This window comes from Meleagris gallopavo, chromosome 1 (genome assembly GCF_905368555.1).
Source record: "Meleagris gallopavo chromosome 1, MGAL_WU_HG_1.1, whole genome shotgun sequence".
Classification (NCBI taxonomy): Eukaryota; Metazoa; Chordata; class Aves; order Galliformes; family Phasianidae; genus Meleagris; species Meleagris gallopavo.
This window is the reverse complement of record NC_139404.1, coordinates 84,185,914-84,205,698: the sequence shown is the minus strand read 5'-3', so window position 1 is coordinate 84,205,698 and position 19,785 is coordinate 84,185,914. Positions and strand designations below refer to the sequence as shown.

Genomic DNA, 19,785 nt, shown 5'->3' with positions numbered 1-19,785 from the left:
CTCACAGCCTAGAAGGCACCACTGCATGCCTCTGACCAGATGAATTACAGTGCTGTGATGACTATATGCAACCACTCCATCACATGGCATTGACTCACTGGCCAGCAGGATTTGATGGTGCAGATAAGATGCTAACAGTGGGCACACCGTATGTATTTACCCCTGATACATCACTCACAGAGTGTGCATATGTGGTGAATGGGAAGGACTGTGTGCACCCAATGAATTGGCCAGTGAATGTCCCACACCCAACTCTGGCCCTTACATTCATTTAGCATTATATTCAACTTAGCATTTGAATCAAGAGGACCGCTATCTTCATTTGCTACAAACTGGAGAGAAAAAGAAATCAGAAATATCTGCTACATAAAGTAACTAGTGAACACACAGATGAACCTTGTTTAATGAATTTTACTTAGTCCATAAGATGAAAAGGATTTTAGTGTTCCAAACAGTTTAAGGACCACAACTATTCCTGTTCCTCAAAACAGCTACTGCATAGCCAGATATTACCACCTGCTAAGAATAAATAATAAAGCTACTAACTGGAAGCAGACATTAGCTTGATTTCAGAGACAAGTGATTAAAACCCTGAGGGGAAACCAGTCACAACAACAGCTGTGCTGTCACCTGCCCAGAGCAATACCTGCAGTGGACATCACTCAGCCTTTCCACCTTCACTGGAAGGTGAGTGAGCAGCTGGCGGAACATGGGGCTCTTCTGAGCCGTTCTCCAGTCTGGGGAAACTGGCTGAAAACATGCGGAAGCCTTTTTTCTTAATGACATTTTTATGCAAAATAACCAGGCTTGATAAATGCACCTCAGGGGCCCAGCTTTTAGTAAGCTAGTTCAGGTTGTGCACAGTGGTTGATACAGACTAGATACTGTATTTGTAGAATGACCCCCCTGTCTATCCAGAGAACTGAAGATTTTGCCTTTTAGCAGTACATTGGAAGCAATCTATCAAAACATTTAAGCTCCTACTAAGCAGTACATCTTGGTTACAAGGACTGCTGTAGGTCCTTTCTGATGGAAAATAGTTTTCATGCTATACCATGAAGTCCAAATGCAGAGATCACGAGCATACTACTAGCCAGCAACCCCACTCAGTTTGCCAGTGGTGACACATGAAAAATTTCATAAATGAACAACATTCCTCCCTGATACTTTCAGTTCCACCATCTCAAGGATGTGTTTGCTAATTGTACAAACATTCTCCTAAAGAATGGGAAAGATTTAATAAGAGTGAGTAACAGAGCAGTTATAAAAACATTTCAAAACTGACACTATGGCAAAGAGCCACATTACAGCCCTGCATATCAAATGGCCAGGCCAGCCAATAGTAGCTCTCTTCTGCAAGCTTTCCACTTCCAACCTATCTGAAAAAGATATTATCTTTCTTCCTGAAAGGCCCCAAAGGAGTTGTCTAAATGGTACTAAAACAAGGACTGAGTGTAACCTGAGGCAGGATCAATTTGCCACACTTGGAACATTTCTCAGTTTATCGTGATACTCCTGCCAGATGGAGAGATAAGCAGTTTAACAGGGCAAGGCTGCTTTTTCTGGCTTATTTGTAGACCCTAAGAGATACCAAGAGTAAGAAATACTGTCTGCTAAATGAAGCAGGAAACCTGAATAACTTCCGCCTTACTTCCCAAGGCCTGTTTGCCAAATATCAAATGAATTTATCCCCAGCACTGATGTGCTTAGCTCCAGCCTGGATATGCCATTTATTTCTTCCAAAGACAGGAAGCCTGCAAGCATTTCTACCTCTGTATAGCTTTATTAAATTCTATTGGATTTAAACCAAGCTTGTCTGGTGTCTCTTTTGTTTCCTCCACAGTCTGGGTCACCAATCTAAGTACTTTTCAGTACATCGCACTCACCTGCAGAAATCTGACCTCTGTGTAAAGTGTTTTAACACTGCTGATGGACAGTGCTAATGGAAGGGGTTTTATAAGAGGAGATATTAAGTAATATATTTTCACTTAAAAGCCTATACGAGGCCGACATTACAGACATGAAAGGATTATGCATCTGTGTGAAGAGTTCCTTCTCATACAGTGCACAGTGTCTTTTTAATTCACTGCTTCATATCAAACCCAGTATCTCAAGCACCAGGAGTCTCTTCCCACTGGCTGTAACTCACACTTCGAAGCCATCTCCCCTCCTCTCTCACCTTACGTTCTGCTTCTCCATAAAGCGTAACCTTTGTGCACATCCACCCTGCACCTGCTTACCTTGCTTCTTGGAACTCATTAAAGGGGTGAGGTTATGAGTTATGCCCTCTGAGTGAACCTCAGTGAATTTTACCTCTATGAACAATGGAGATACTTTCCATCCATGCCACATTCAGATGACTGCAGGAACTCACTTGACAAACTTAACTGGCGTGGGATCACCTTTTAGTACCTAGTAATTTTCACATGAGGAAAAGTTGCACAGACAACACAGAACATATAATCTTGTTCTTCACAAAAACAAACAGCTCCAGAAATTTTACTTTACATAAGAAAAACACAGTTTGCATGTTACATTATTGAGTAACAACACAATTTTTGCAATAGGCTAACCAAACCTTGAAAAGTTCAATGAACAAGACTTTGTTAAAAGCAACAAATTTCTTACCAGTAATAGAAACTGAAATAGGACAGGTCTACTATTTCAGAGCTTTTTGTTTCTCCAGTTTTTGTGGCAACATTTACTATTATTTTCCTGTGGTCTTAAGAAGATCTTGGTTAGAAAAGACTCACCATCAGTTCAATTAGAACAGATAAGAAATAGTCTTTAAAAGTACCAGGAACAGTAATTACCTGTTGGAACAGCTTCCTGAGGATAGTAATGGCTATCTCCATTGCTGAAAACTTCCAACTAAAGCTGCTGTAGTATGTTATGTAGTATGAATTTTATTTATGGAATTTCTGTGGTTGTTTCTGAGTTAATTACAACAGATTTTCTGAATTTATTCCTACCCAGACTGGGATAGAAATCTCTTGAGTTTTATCACTACCTTTCAAGGGCCAGTAGATCTATATTAATTTATCATCTATGTTGAAAGCTCTTATAAACTGACTTTAAAGAAACTTTCACTTTTCATCTTTGCAGGATGAGGTCACTGCATGAATATACCAACTCCGTATTTTAAAAGGAAGAAAAAAATGCTTCAGACAAAACATTCATTCTGAATTTTTTTCAAATAATTTTATTAAATGATCATGTTTTACATGTCATCAGACCTAACCCCTGAAGTGCAAAAATGTTTCTGAGGTATTAAGACTGGAGGAAAACAGGCACAGTATTGGTTGTTAGGGATACCACATTACAGCACAGTGGACTTTGTGAACACCAGGCTTTTATACAGCATTTGTAGGATCACAGAAAACTGAGAGTCTGTACACCTTCAGACTTGAGAACCAAGAAGCCCTGATTGTTATCCAGTTGTGTTACATCAATGAAAACACAGACTTTGTTGAAATAGGATGAGGACAAATATTAAAGAGGTGTTTTGCTAGGCCAGTATGTACAGTACATGAAAAAATTAAATTCCAAATTAACTGATGAATCTGTGACTAAAATCCCAACTGTCTATCTAGTCCAGCTTAGTATATGTCATGTCTACTGTGGCCTCTCTTGTATACCAGAATTTTGTCTATTCTACACAGCTACACCACTGCCCCATGCTCCTGTTTGAAGGCATCTGGTCACTCTCAAATTCATTTAAATTTGTTGTTTATCAGATTAACTAGAGTCAACAGCATGGTACTGCCTGTGGCCTGTTATTCTTCTAGTTACTCTTTTCACCTCATCCATGCAATGAAGAAGTCTAATCCATGGGGAGAATCTGCTACAGAAATAAGCATTGATCTACTATTCATTTATTTGCTTGTCTCTTCAGGGAGGCAGGGGGTAAAGGAATAATTTCTCTCCTTAGAGCATTTCCCAGGGTTAGAATTTGACTGAAAGTTGTAGATGTGGTGAATCTGTGCATAATTAATTTTCTGCAGAATATTAGTTAGATTTAAAACTCACTCATATTCTCACTCGATGATTTTGTTGGGAAAAAAAGATTTCAACCTCAAAACTCGCAGCATTTTTCCTGGCACCTACAGCAATTTGCCAATTTGACTCAAAGGTACCCAGCCAAATTCTGTTCTATTACTTTATGTACTATCACCACAATCCAATGGAAGACATATCTTAAGAAAACATTTTCAAATGAATAATAAGCAGAAATCATTAATTACTCTAAGAGTATGTTTCTTTTTAGCCAAGACAGATAATAACAATTTCCTCCTGAGCCACAATTGTTTTTTCAAATTTGTGATGAAACATGAAAAAATGTAAGTGATTCTCAACTGATATTTATGAGTGTGGGAATGCATCAGGTTTTGCATAGCACATTTTGATAGGTTCTCACCTTAAGCATCTTCAGCTTTAAGACCTGTTTGGAAAGCTGGAGACACAAACTCTATTGTCAGCACACCCATGGGCATTATGTCATATATAGTCTGATCACAAACACAATTGAGGTTCTCAGTTTCCTAGGATTGTCACCAATATCACTGCTACTTATCTACATACAACAACGTCTAACATGTCTACAAATAAAGAATAGCTGGAATAGAAGGTGGATACAGATGGAATGTTGCCTTTTTTTTTTTTTTTTTTCTTTTTTTAGTGGAAGCATATTTCGTGAACAAGAAAGGCAACCTCAAACAAAAAGTGCAAGTAAATCACTTTCAGTTAAAAACTGGGTTTCGGATGCCACTCAAGACCGAGTTGTTGGGCCAATTTCTGTGCAGAAGAGTTAGGGAACACACAAAAAAGAAAACACTTGTGATTCCGAGGATAACCACACCTGAAATCAGTGCACTGGTGACTGAATTCAGCTGGAAAGGAGGTCCATGTTGAGCTGCAAGAATAAAAATGCACAGGTAATCTCTAGTTAGAAATTCTCAGCGGTGCCAAACACTGCTGTCTTTATTTTAAATAGAGAATAATTACCGCAAGAGACTAAAATTATACTTCAGAATGAGTACCTGTCTACTTAGATAAAATTTATCTAAGTGTACTTAGAAAATAGTTGTTCTTTCACTGCCAATCATACTGGGGAATAAAGACAATGAGGATACTTTTAACACAATCCCTCACACCGGGTGACCAACCTTGACCTTTTATATTTAGGAGAAGACTGCCACCGCCCAAGAGCTATCAAGGCTAATAAAGATAACTGTTTCCATGCCAGGAGGGAAAGGCAGCTGTTTCTATGCGGTCCAAACCAAGAAGAGAAGGGAACAGATAGCTAGTACAGTTCTGAGGACAGCATCAGTTGCTTCTGCCACTGGGTCCTGTTACAAGCAAGTAAGAAGCAAGTAAGATGGCTTAACAGACCATCCTTTCTTTACTAATCATTAGCAACTCCTCATTACCAGCAGAATAACATACAAGCTGAAAAATGTCCTCCAACTATCCATAGGAGAAGCATAGTAAAACTTAAAGCCCAGATCTCCCTGCAGCCTAATTCCTTCCTCACTCTACCACTGACCACTAGTTTTAGGCAAAGTTCTTCATAGGCTCTTCATGTGGTTAAATGCCAGAACAAGAACTAAGGCAAGACTCTCCTGAGTTTGAGCTGTGAAGTAAACTGCACCTTAACAACCATTTTGCTGTGCAGCTCCCATATGGCATAAGCAGATTTTACTGCTTAAGTCTGATTTTTGCTTCTGGCAGTTGCAATGCTTCTTCACCCTCATATGTCATAGCAACAGATTTTCACTTCAATTCCACTACAGGAATTAGAAGCTGCTTTGTTGGTGGGGTTGGATATACAAATTAAACTGAGCAATCCAAATTCACCAAATGTTTTCTTTATGGCAGGACATCAGTATTAACATATTTAAAAGACAAAAGCCAAAAAGAAGAAAAAACAAAACATTCTAGCTCAGTGCCTCAAATGGAATCAAAAGGGCTCATTCTCCTCAGTTCTGTTTCAATCATAAACCATCTCTTTTGTGTTTCTTGGAATTTTGATTAACTTACCAAGCTGTGAGTTGTTGGTTGGTGTCTCATCTGCATTAAAAAAAAAAAAAGATGCATTATATTTTACAAACACCTGGTACCTGCCCCTCTCCCCTCTTTGCATACAAAGGCTAGCAGACGGCTTTATTTTCAAAACACATCAACTATATTTGCAACATTGACTAGCTGTTTTTAGTATCTCTGGTAATATCAGTATGACAACATTAATTACATGAAGTTTCTTCATTTTTCAGGCAAATGCAACAACACAAAGTTACTTAGTATTCTGAGGGGGGAAAAAAGAAAGCATACGAACAAGAAAGAACACCTAAGAGAAGGAGCTATTTAGCTGAAAAGAGTCCCAGTTCTATTCTGTTCCTTTTAATAAAAATACAATGACAGCCATGATATTATGTACAAGTTCTTCTATTACAAACATACTACAAGATGATCTGTACAGGAAAAATGTTTTAACCTGAGTTTTTCCAAGGAAAACTAAAGCAACGACCTTAAGCAATAACAAAAACACCATTTCTCAATGCACCCTTTGCTCTTGGCTCCTACATACTGTACTCAGGGAAACATTTATATTCTATCTACTTTTTTTTTTCTTTTTTTTTTCCCCAAACTTACCATTGTCCATCTCAAAGCTGCACTTTTTGTCATTGTTTTTGCTTTTTCATGCACCTTGTAATCACAGCTTATGTATACATCTATTTTGAGCAGCTGTCTTCTATGGTTAAGTGAGACAACCATCAAAAGCTGTACAATCTCACCTTCACAGATAGGTGCTTACTTTGACTCTGAATACAGAGACCAAAACATTTTCTGTTGTGTATTTCTCTTGCAGTGACTTATTTTAGTTTAACAAACATGAATGAAGTTTCTCTGAAAAGAATGCAGTGTTAGAAATAAGAGTTCAGAAATACACAGGAGAAGCAGCGATATTCAGTTCCTACTAAAGTAATTACATAAATAGTGCTGTTACCAGAACAACTGATGATAAGAGTAATGGGAAGGCCTGGCTAACTACGTGAGGTCTTCTGGCGAGACACTGACATGCACAGGACCAGTCCTGGCATAGATGCAGCACCAACTCAGATGTGAAAAGCAGGGGGTTGCACATCTGCAGCCATATGACTGCAGCATATGTATTATGCTCAGCCAGGTGCAGCGGGTTTTATGGCCTCTCTACTAAAACCGGAGCAGATCTGTTCTTGAAAATAGTATTAAGCACCTTTGCGTAGCATTGTGTCGAAGACAGCACTGCCACCTATGGGATTCCTCATCCACAAAGCAGTCAGTTCTGTTCAGCTTGAAGTTTTCCCATGACCTCCCCCGTTTTTTCTTTGACCACAGTATTCACAAACCTCACATCACCAGTGCACTTATCACTTACTTTCACAACAGGAAAAGACAGTGGTAGAAAACAGCAATTCCCTCTTTTTGCTCCAGAAGGAAAATTGAAGTTTAAGCCAGATTGACTTGACCAATAACATTCGGGAAATTGGTGGCACATTTCAGAACTAAATCACTGCTTTTCAAAGTACATCCCAGCAAAACATGCCTTTGTCAATGGGAGTAGGATGGTCCAAAAGCATGCTGTATGAAGAAATCTGTCTAATCTAATAAAGCCTTGGTCACATATCTCAATTAAAAGGCACTTAAAAAATACTACTTCCCTTATCACAGAATCATTTTTAAGTTGGAAGAGACCCTTAAATGTCACCTAGTCCTCTACCCCTGCGATGAGCAGGGACACCTACAGCTAGATCAGATTGCTCAGAGCCCCATCCAACTTGACATTCAATGTCTACAAGAATGGGGCACCCACCACATCTCTGGGCAATCTGTTCCAGAGCCTCAACTTCCTTATTGTAAAGAATTTCCTTATGCTAGTTTAAGTCTCCCCTCTTTTAGTTTGAAACCATTTCCCCTTGTCCTGTCACAGCAGACCCTGCTAAAGACTGTCTCTTTCTTCTTTATATCCCCCCTATAGATACTAAAAGGCTGCTATCAGGTCTCCCTGGAGCCTTCTCTTCTCCAGGCTGAACAACCCCAGCTCTCTCAGTCTTATTAGTGTTTTCATTAAAAAAAATAAAATAAAATCAAGAACAGTCAACAAATTATATATATCAGTTTATCATAGCTTTGGGATCATTAAATACCCATGGTAAGATCTTGATTTGCTTGAAGTAATGCATTATTTAAATCTAATAGATGAATATCTTTTATTATTATTATTATTATTATTAAAAAAAAATGCATTCACAGCATTTGAATCAAACTTTTTTCTTTAATAGGGACTGCTCACATGCCAAGCTTTATATAGTTCTCATTCCTTGCCTAAGGCAGTGTTTCTCTAGCATGTGTTTAAGCAAATCTGTCATTTATTTTCAATAAGCATTCATTCACGCAACTCTGAAGTTAGTTTTTTTTTCCTCTTTTTATTGACTAATCAGATGACAGTAAGGATACTCAATTGGGACCATTTATAATACAGAAGAAAATACTGTTTTTTCCTTGCAGAAATGTTGCTTATAACTATTTGATTCTAAAAAGTAAAAGGGTATTTGATTCTAAAAAGTAATCTCTTTGTAGATGGTTCCAAATTACGGAGGGTCAGTCGCTCTCCTTGTACGTGTGGGCATGTAAAGAAGGATTTTATGCTCAAGTGTTTCAATTATCTTTCCTAGGCAAGACTCAGTCCTATTCTCACATTCCTAAATCTAAGGCTGCTGAAATCTGCAAACCAAATTTCTTCAACAGTTTTAAAATGTTTTATTTTTATTATGTTGTCTACAGCAGTCACAGAAGTACTTTTCAGAGACTGCAGGTTAGTTTAAAACAAAACCAACAAAAATCAACCAAAAAAACTCCACATATTGACAATGAAAATGGACCTCCTTAGAGTTCCACTCAGGATCTGAAAGATGAAGGCTAATAGCATGTATTAACATAAGTAGTAACCTGCAGGTGAAGGTGGAAGAAATGGTGAATAGAAAATGGACAGTGAATATTCATTAGCTGTCCAAATTAACTTGTGATGCTGAATGCAGTACCTTAAATTCCATTAACTTCAGTGAAATCTTCAAAAAAAAAAAAAAAAAGTCACTGAGTTTGGGTTTTTATAATGAAGTTACATGCATAACAGTATGCCACAGTGATTTTCATGGGTAAAGAGAAAGTGCGAGTGCTAAGCAGAAATACTAGCTCATATTTTCTACCAAAGATTCCAGTAGTTGAGAAAAAATTACCCAAACTCATGGAGAATCCATCCTTTTTCTAAGTCATTGCAAATTTCTGTTAAACTGTTAAAACATATCCCCAGGTTTTTGAAATTTCAGCCGTGCATAGAAAAAGTTTGCTCATTCCTACCACTCCTTGTAATGATGGGGCCAGCAGTGATCACAGCGTTGCCAGAGGTGCTCTGAGGCCTCCAAGTTGTTCTGCTACCAGCATCTCTTCTTTCTCTGTGACTGCAAATCTGAGTAGTTAATCAAAACAATCACTGTTTCAGACTGGAATGGAATTATTGCCCTTCTGTGCTTTCTGTTTTAATGGAAGCTCTTTTACAAGCAATACTACAACTTTTATTTCTTAGTATGCATTAAATTACTTTGCAATAAAAACAACTGCAATATTCTGTAGAAGAGTATCTTGTAAATGTCTAGCTTCCCGTTGTAGTTTGCCTTACTTCATTTACAGAACTACATTGCTGTTGTGTACAAGATTCATCTTACAGTTTATTAAATTTTCAGTAGTTAATTTCCCAGTGCTTTGTTTACAGTCAGTTTTTGCAATAAATGTGTTTTGCTTGACTAGGGATAGACAACATGCTACAGTTCCTGTTCTAGCAGAGTTCCTAAGTTAAACTTCATATTTTTCCATGGACTCCTAAATAGCAATGACACATTAAAACCGTTCCCAGCATTCTACCATCTGGAATCCACTTTTAATTAGCATCTCTCTTATCTATCTTAATCTTGGTTACCCAAGAATGCTTCAAACAAGATTATTTCTTGTATTTCAACTGCATGTGAAAGAACTTCAAAACCCATAGAACATGCAGCTCCAGAGAAACAAAGAATTGCATTTAAATAATTTAAGTAATAAAATAATGCACGAAGTGTCAGAATTGGGAGCATTTTAAAATTTTGAATGGAAAGTCATCAGGTAATGATACTGCATTTTGAAGTTATCAGCACAGAATATTTTGTGTTCAATATACATACTGAAGTGCTTTAGTTTCCAAAATATATTTGTTGTTCGCAATGCCCCCAGAAGGAAATAATGTTTGAATTGAATTGAATGTTTGAATGTCAACACAACAGCAGTTTTGTAACTATAAGGAAGATGATAATAAATAAGAGGGAAGGCATTATTTTTTCCCCACTATCAGGAATACTTTCAAATATCCCTCATCAGAGTAAGTGCGCTTACCATTACTGTAAGTTTTATATTAATTATATTATAAAATATTTATATTAATCTGCAATGATTACAGATACTCTGTTTCTTAGATGCTATATTAGACTATTATCTCTCAAAATGTCTCAATCATGACTTTTAATAAGCAGCTAAGGATCAAAAGACAAAAAGCTGACTGATTGTATGTTCAACAACCTTTGCAACCTGCACATCTATTATGGATGACCACATTCATTACCACATTCACCATAAGTTGTTTTACACTCCTTCAAATGCACAAAGCCCATCTTATTTTGACTATACAAGTCACCTTCATTCTGTGCATTCCAAGCATCTGTTACTTTTGGATGCAGACTAACTCCAGTGCGACTGTCTTACATTCAGAGAATTGGCATCAATTTCCATCAATTGAAACTTACTGGCACAAGAAAGGGACAGTCATCTGCTCTGCACAGCTTTGTCACGCAGTGGAGGAAGACCGTAGACATCTTCTGGTTCTTGTGCTTCACAAAGCGGAATACCTCGAATGAAAACCGTCCCATTTGACTCTTGCCATTTTCAATGATAGTTGTCTGAGGGTCCTTGTCACAGCTAGTTTTTGTAGAGAAGATTAAAACTAGGATGATTAGATAGATGGCTGACTTTTTAAAGCTATTAGGTGAGAATAAGACAATTAGGCAGTCAAGTCAGTGCTTTGGTCACTGTAAAGAACATAGTGCCATGATGTCCAACATGTGCAGCCACAGTCACTCAACAGGCTGCGAAGTCCTGCGCTCATTGCTACAGAAACATTGTGCTTTGTTTTGTTTTGCAACATCACAGTTGTAAACCAAGGTACCATTTAATTCCAGTGACATAATAAAAACCTAAAGGCAGAAGCAATAAGTTACTAGTTATGTTAACTGGTATAGACAGGTAATTCCACATGAAGACAATATCTTTCTAGCAGCCTTCATTGCTGAGATTTAATCTGAGATACTGCCAAGATACTATTTACGTTTTTCAAAGTTCCAATTCAAGTAAATATTATTATTGAGAGTAGCAGGAACATCTATTTAACTTTAATCATTTCCTTGACTCTTTTCCTAAATACCAATCTACAATATTTTATACTATTGTCATTCACTGCAAGAGTATCTTTGGTAAAACAAAGGCCAGCTTGGATACTTAGTTTGTGTGTGTCTGTTGTCTCTAGTAGACACATTTTAGATATACACTTCTCCACCATGATTCTCATTACTCTGAAATTGATTCTATGTTTATGTTCAAAAAAAGCTGAGTCTTGACATGTTATCTATAAGTCCAGCCCTTGGCCTCTCTACTAATATTTCTTAGAGTTTTCAAGTAGACTAGAAACCACTGTCTGAGAAATTTATAACCGTGTTTTTTAAAAGAAGGACCTACAATTACTGAGTTGCACAGGGCTTACCTGAAGAAAAGATCATATCGAAGATCATCACTTGGATTACCAGATGGTGTAGTGTAACAGTAGTCCATCAAAACATTCCACCTGTACAGAGGCAAAGTGATAGATGATGATGGGAACTGGCAGTATAAGAGCAGGAATAGACAGTGAGGGAAAACTTTCATTATGAGGACAACTGCAAGACACGCATTCAATATCGAGGATTTTATATCCTTCAGTTTAAGGTAATGATTGTCAAACACTAGCCACCCTTTTAATGCACAAAAGCTTACAGACAATTGCTTCTAAATCGGAATAACTTAAAAACCCAAGAGCTGAATAGGCAACAGAACAAGAAATAAATAACATCCTTTATGGTACCTGCCATCAAGGTTGGTTGCTCTCACAGCTGCATATATTTTAGTTTTCAAAGGTAAACCTGCACTTGGGATGAGGAGCTGCTGGCTGTAGGTTGAGTCCTGAAAAATAAACATTGACTCAATATACCAGAAATCCCACTGTGACAAATCATCTGCATTCACAAAATAAACTCTCATCTAATTTTTCCAACTTGTGTTAGAGCACATAAGACAGTAATAGACTGTCTCTTTATGTCCCATTTCTGGGAGGAAGTAGAAAGCAGTGCCAGCACTGCATAGTAGGCATTTGCAGTTTGTCTAGGCAGTTTGTCAGTAAAGACCAACACTTCATATGTCTTATTCCATGCAGCTATTGGGGAATATCATTAAATGAAGTGGCTGGATTAGTGACTGAAGAAAAGGTACTATTTATGAACAAGGTTACTGCAAACGAACACCTCAGTATGTCTCCCAGTGCTCACATGCAGTCAAGTGGCTGCTGTGGTTTTCTAAAGGAAGAGTATAATTAGTATAATTATATTGTCAGAGAGCACCCTTTCTCAGGAAAGGTTCTCAGGTTTTAAGTAGCAAAAGTTTTCTTTTAAATTCTAATATTTCAAGAATTCTGTTTCAAGAAACAAAACAGCTAAAAATTCACCATATATAACAATGACTGTACATAGACATAGCTGCTTTGCTAGTTTCTTGTTCACAGGCTGAATCATTAACTTCTCTTTAGCAATGACCCACAGATGCCATGAAACAAATTTAGAATGACAGATGTTAATTTAACATATCAAAATGCACTTACTGTTAATGTCACCTATGTCAAATAAGGTTGCTAATCCATAAAGAATAGAAACTCAGCATGTTAATACCTCTTGTGAGAGGTCAAAGCACTCAAGTAGAATTTTGGAAGTGCTACAATAGAACCAGTGTGGCAGGCAAGAGCAGCAGTCGACAGTAACAAGAAAAATTAAGTATATAAATCGAGTAATTTTTCTAAGGAAATAGTGCCAAAAATCACAGCTTGCTCAATATCCACCCTCTTTATTACTGGAGGCCTTGGGAGCCATGCATGAACACATGATCCTTTAGGATGTTAAACAGTTAGTTTGCCACCTATAAAGTCAATTATACATATTTCTAAGATCAAACGCCACCAAATTTTCCAAAATAATGAAAAACATTCTACAGTAAGTCCCTCATTCTGTAAGTTTTGGAGGTTCACTGGGCAGTCTGGTCTAGTATTAGATATGGAGGTTCGTGGCCCTGCCTGTGGCAGGGGGTTGGAGCTTGATGATCTTTGAGGTCCCTTCCAACCCAAGCCATCCTATGATTCTATGATTCACAATCAACTTGTAAACCTACTGGGGTAGAGAAGATAAAACGCATTTTTCTGAGAATTAACTGAGAAATAAATGCACTTTCAGTACAAGCATTAATAGCATTCATAATTCAGAATTAGGTCCTGAAAGGCACCAACAAGTGGTGGTCAGATCCTGTTCTTACAGAGAAGCTTGGCAACACTCCCTCTTCCTCATCTTTTTGGTCAGGATTATTGAAAAATCAGAGAAGTATAATCTTCATTTTAACAGATTAAGAACTGCTATTCAGAGCTCTGCCAAACAAACATGATTTTTTAAAGAATGCCTTTGGAAAATGTCCTGTTACAATATTTATAGCTCATTATGTTCAAAGTTTAAAGCATTGACTTTTAAATCAGTTGCATGAATTATAACTCAATGTCATGATGACATGAATAATAATGCAAAAAATCGGAATCATAATTTACAAAAATGTTGCCTGATAGATTGAGAAATTGATATTTAAATCAGGTATTTAAAATGTATGAATAAAAATTTTAATCAACGGGAAAAAATCATTTCAGGGATTAATGTTGTTGTTAAGTAGAGGTCCACACGTTTTTCACATTTTACTGTCACCATCCATATTTACACAGGAAAAGCTTATACAATAATGCATATCCAAGTTAAATTATCTAAAAGGGTATGACAGAGAGGTTAGCTAAAACTTATTAGAATTATTAACCCTTAAAATCATGTAAGTTCACAAAATGAGGTAACAAGTACTGTGGGCTTCAGGTTTGTAACAAATCCCACATCCCTCATGACAATTAAAGATGATCAAAACACTTTTATGAGCCTTGAACATAAAAATACTCCAGCAAAAGAGCTGCCATTTATTGCTAAGGGAACAGGTCTATAATGTTTTTATAGAATACTACAGACTATTCTCTGTATCAGTGCAATGTACCTATGCACATATACACACAGATATATAGAAATATGCCCATAAACATAATGAATGAAAACACAACTATGCACTCTGAAGTATGACTATAACTACTACAACTGATTATTTGCATGGCATTAGAACCTTAAAGCCAGAGCTGTAAATTGATGAATTGCATAAACAAAGAACAAAAAGGCTGTGTGTCCTCAAAGACCAGCTACCTAAACACAAGGCAAGAGGTACATGCAAACAAAAAGGACCAGAGAACCTAGATGAAAGCTATCCAGACTGAAGGCCTGGTCCTTCATCGGAGAAATGGGAGGAGAACAGCACTTAACAAAGAGGACTTTACAATTTTCTCTACAAATCCAGCTTGCACCTACAGAATGCAGGGATGGATTTCATCCAGGTCGTGTTACAGTGTTTCATACTCACATTGTAAAGCAACAAATTCAAAGTGCTGATAAATGTACCATTGTTCTCCCTTACAGAAATAGCAGCCGATGACCTACAACAGAACCAAAAGAATCATGAAGATCAAAAATGCATTTTATTTTTGTCTTTACACACTTCAGTGTTCTTTATTGTTAAAAAATTCAATGAGCTGTATCGCAAAGAAGTTAATTTTATCTCTTTGGGTTATAAACCTCAGAAATACAAGCTTACAGTGGAAACACTGACAGAACCTTAACTATATGGAAAATAATGGATACTGTCAAAAACATGAATCAGAAAAATAATTAGCAGAGAAGTAAAGTGACAAAAAGGAACCTGCTTTTCATGATGTACAGGATCTACTAATGGAAATATTTTCTTCCAAACAATTTCAAAAAGAATTTTCATGTTTACCGCTGTCATTTTGTCATCAGAATACAATAACTTTAAGGCAAGCTTTACAACAAAGTCCACAGTAGCTTTTCATAAACACTATGGTATCTCATACAGTGATAGTAATGAATTTCCCTTTTTACCTTTGCATCACCTCTTCTTTCAGTGTATTTTTTTTTTCATTCTCTTTACTATTATAAAAAGCTAAGTATCACCATGTTGACAGTATTGCTATGGCATGCAAATATTTAGGTATGCACAGATATAAATAAATATGGGCTTATACAAACATGGGAATGAAACACATAGGAATGAAAAGGACACTTACGAAGCAAGCTGGGTATTGTTAACCAGGTACTCCAGAGGATAGCTACAGCTAAATTTGTACAGAAGCCCAGGTAAATAGCTGATAATAGTTGGTGGGTCTGGTGTATCTATATAGCCCGAAACATTACCTATCTGTACCACTGAGATATTCCCATAAGCATTGACACCTCGAGCTGAGGACACCTATTGAGGGAGATAAAAAACAAGTTTTACCAGGAAGTTGAACATGAAATAAGAGGTATATGACCCATCATTTACCCAGAAATATCTTCAGGAAGATCTGTTGAAAATGAGTTTGCTTTATCAACACCGTGTTGCTTATGTTCTGTCTCTAACCTCCCCAGGATCAAGCAAATACAGTTCATAGGGGATATCACTGTTCTTAAAACACAGATTTGAGTGACATTTGAGTAAAACCGATGAATCCTGGTAAGCACTTTCTCTGAGCATTCCCAATGAATTTGTGTGTTTTGGACAATGCTGAAGGAACTTTTCTATGACAATGCCAATGGCAGGTGACTAATTGTTCAGTCAATGGCAGGAAAATGCTAAATATCAGATTTCCTAGTCTGTCCCTTGCTTAAGAAACACAACCTGGAGCACCCAGATAGCATAACCTGTTACTGCTATTTGGCTTTCTTCCCAACACATCCTCCCAAAAATCAAAAAGGTTTGTATTCCCTTTGCTTATATGAAAAGCAAGTTTGAAGCCCTTCACTGTGAAAAAGAGCCAAAAAGTTGCATGCGATTTTCTACTCCATTGTGGGGACCCTAAAACTTCTAGTTCCTTCATCCTCTTTGTGGCACAGCATGCACAGACAGGCTGAGGAGAATTTTTTGGTTAAATTTTTATCTTGTGCAGCTTTGTGGGAGCCCCACTGGAATTTCCAATCTGCAGTTGTTTGGATTGATCAGACAGCGTGTTCTTAAAGTTATAATCAAAGAGCATGTTCTCGGAGTTGACAGTGTGACTGACTCCACACGAAGAGCAAAAGGTTCCTTCCTGTTAACTTCTAACACAGGTGATAGAAAGTACTCAGAGACTGGGAACAGCGAATCTTGAGCTTGGTGAACTCAGTTTTGTTGAAATTTTTAAAGAAAACTCAGCCTGAGGCAAATAGGTCAGAGAGCATTTTGAACAATTCAGCACAGTTTGACAAAATTATTAGCAACTGAAAACAGCAGGGCTGTTATGAAAACTGACAGCTAACTTTGACTGTATGAATTCTAGGTAGAATATAAGCCTTAAAAATAATACAGTTTTACACATTTCTGTTATTTACTCATAGGAGTTTGATACAAACAGTGAAGACTTGTACAGGGCAACATACACAACTTGTGCAAGCTCACTCTTCCTTGGTTTAGAAGGTCTAAGACTTTTTTTTTTTGGTCAGTCATTCACTGGTAGATAACTCCTTTTCAAGGGAGTGAAATTCATATCGGTAGGAAACAGGGTTCGAAGTCAGCTCCTGGATAAGATTTCTGGTTTGAAAAACTAGCTAAAGGTTACATTTCATCATTAGTTGCATAAGGATATGCATTGTTCATGCACAAAACAGTAACAAAATGTAGGCTCTGAAGTCATAGTCAGACAAAACATCATAGCACAGATTGACATTGCACCAAGTAAAAGACCTGAGCTGAACATACAAATCTGATCTTCAGGCCCACATCTTGATTTATATATATATATACATACATATATAAAATATATAAATATGTATATATGTATACTTTATATATATACACATATAAAATTTGAGCACATAGGTAATTGCCATTCATTTTGTGGGTGTTTGTTGAATTTTTGTTTGTTCCAGTGTAATATTCCAAGTGTGCTTGAAAACCTTAGTTTGTTGCCAGATAGTTCCACAGAGATGAGATCCTACAAGGAGGTGAATGCCATGAGAGCACTACTTGTAGAGGTGCCTGCTGTGAGCTTCCTGCCTCATAGGGCTGAGTCCTCTAGCCAGATTATTTCCCCTGCAACATTCAGCCTGAAGGCCCTACCTTATCACAGTATATACAGGATCAATCAACAAGCCCTTTCACACCAGATCTCAGAAGCACCCAGACTATAACTCTCATCCTCTTAAAAATATTTTCCTTTTATTCCACAAGAAGTTATTTGAAAAGTTTCAGGAAAACAAAATATGTTCAAAGGTTTTAAGAATGCCTTGTGAAAACATCTTTTTCAGTGAAAAAAAAATTACTATGTGAAATGTACCATCTAATCAGAGGGCAAATGTGTCCCATCACACTTTCTGGTTAGAAATCAAGATACATTTCCAGCTTTCTCTGGTTTCCTTTGATGTATGCATTATATTGCTCACTGGGAAAGACAATGCAAACATTATCCATAAAAGATGTAATGCTGTCAGGCAATTCACTTGACCCTATGCATAAACAGCCATGCTACAATTTCACTTTGATTTCATCTTACCACTAAAGTGTTTCCACAGGATTCCAAAGTACTCAGATTGATGATAAAAATGACCACTGCTGGAAAGGTGTTGTTATTGATAAACCCCCTGCAGTGAGCATCCCCATGCTTCCCATTCAGTGCCAGATCTGTTTCAGAATAACCAGAGAAAAGAACTGTGCAAAAATTTATCTTCATAGTAATCGTCTGTACTCCACAGAAAACATTGATATCTCGTTCAGCTGCAAGGAAAAAAAATAGTAAAAGATATTATAAAAAAAAAATTGTATTTAAACTAAACAGCATATAATTATTGCACCAATTTGTCTGCTGTTATAAATTCCTATTAAATCAATCTTTAGACCTCTGTCACAGCAAAATAATGGAATATAAAGAGCAGAAGAGCATTGTTCTGAAAAACAAGTATATCTGAATCTACAGCTTCACTAAAGAAAAAAAAAAAAAAAAGATTAATGCAGTAAATGTAGTGTCCACCATGCAGCAGAACCACTATTCCAATCTTCACCAGCAAGTCATTTAGTAGCACATTCGTAAGTTGAAGCACTGCAAAGGATTGGAAAAGTGGTTAAATATCTGGAGTTTGATTAAACAGCCCTCTTCTGAAACAGTAAATTCCCAGCACTTTTAAGAAAACTTGGGAGGGAAGCTTTGCCCCTCAATCCATTCCAGATGGCAGCTGGCATGGAAGTGGGGTACATCTGAGGCCGTCTGGAGTCTACTTTGTAGCAGACCACAGTCTCAGGCTGTGCAGCAGACAATGAATAAAACCACAGAGAGTCTTGCAATCTTTCATTCGGTACATTATTACAATATGAAAGAAGGTAGATTGCTTAGAACATGGCACCAGTTATAACTAATCAGTTTTTGAACAGCAGCAAAGTACTGATGAGTTGATGGTTGGACTAGATGATATTAGTAGTCTTTCCAACGTTAGCGATTCTATGAAAGTCCTTCTTGGATGAATGAGTATTTATTTAATTTGAATATACTGAGGATTTTTAGGCATTTGAATAGCAAAGCATCGGGTGAGATTATAGGGATGAGGGACGGTTTCTTCGGGTGGAGAAACCCAAAGCTGTTACATAACTTTTCTACAAGCTCTTCTTGCCTTTAGACAATGGAGGGCATTTTTTGGGGTTTCTTTTTTTTTTTTCCTTACGTGCTCTGCAAAAGGTGTACTGCATCATGTTAAACACAGTCATTACTCGTTTATAGAACTACACATTTATTACACCTGCTTAAACATTAAGGGCTATTAAAAATTGCAGAACAACTTCAGTCAATACTATGCCATTAAGCCTGCTGAAATGAATTGTTTCACTGAGCTGACAAAACAGAGAGGAAATGAAATCTCCATTATAATGAACTAGCTCTTCCCCCATGGTACAGGAGCACAAACAGTTTAATTTAGACAGCTGTAATGGTGGCTTTAAAGCCAAAACAATCAAGTGCAGAAAATAACAGGCTAAACTCTGACCTGAACTAATGCGGTGATAAACGCTACTGGCTGGGTGTAAATTTGGGCAGAAAGGTACTGGAGGCAAAACATAAGTAGAAGTGATGTGGTGTGATATTCTCCTGGTTTGTACATGTACGTATTTTCACTAACATAATGTACAAAGATCAAGAAGCATGTTATGGTATTCACTGCTAGAGGAATGTTGTAATTCAGCTAATAGGTATACTAAGGTGGAGGGGACAATACAAAAAAACGTAAA

At 37.2% G+C, this 19,785-nt stretch overlaps 1 protein-coding gene across 2 annotated transcripts in view; it reads right to left on the bottom strand.

Moving 5' to 3' along the window:
* Positions 1-3,232: 3,232 nt before the first annotated feature.
* Positions 3,233-19,785, bottom strand: part of ZPLD1 (zona pellucida like domain containing 1) — a 31,523-nt gene continuing 14,970 nt past the window's right edge. For both annotated transcript variants that reach the window (XM_010720487.4, XM_085238968.1), the window contains exons 4-12: positions 18,068-18,288; positions 15,626-15,807; positions 14,905-14,977; positions 12,236-12,333; positions 11,879-11,959; positions 10,869-11,040; positions 9,397-9,505; positions 6,040-6,069; positions 3,233-4,912 (exon numbers count right to left, since the gene is read on the bottom strand). In XM_010720487.4, coding sequence (XP_010718789.1) covers positions 4,740-4,912; positions 6,040-6,069; positions 9,397-9,505; positions 10,869-11,040; positions 11,879-11,959; positions 12,236-12,333; positions 14,905-14,977; positions 15,626-15,807; positions 18,068-18,288 — 1,139 coding nt within the window. In that variant the 3' untranslated portion in view covers positions 3,233-4,739. The remainder of the gene's footprint in view (positions 4,913-6,039; positions 6,070-9,396; positions 9,506-10,868; positions 11,041-11,878; positions 11,960-12,235; positions 12,334-14,904; positions 14,978-15,625; positions 15,808-18,067; positions 18,289-19,785) is intronic.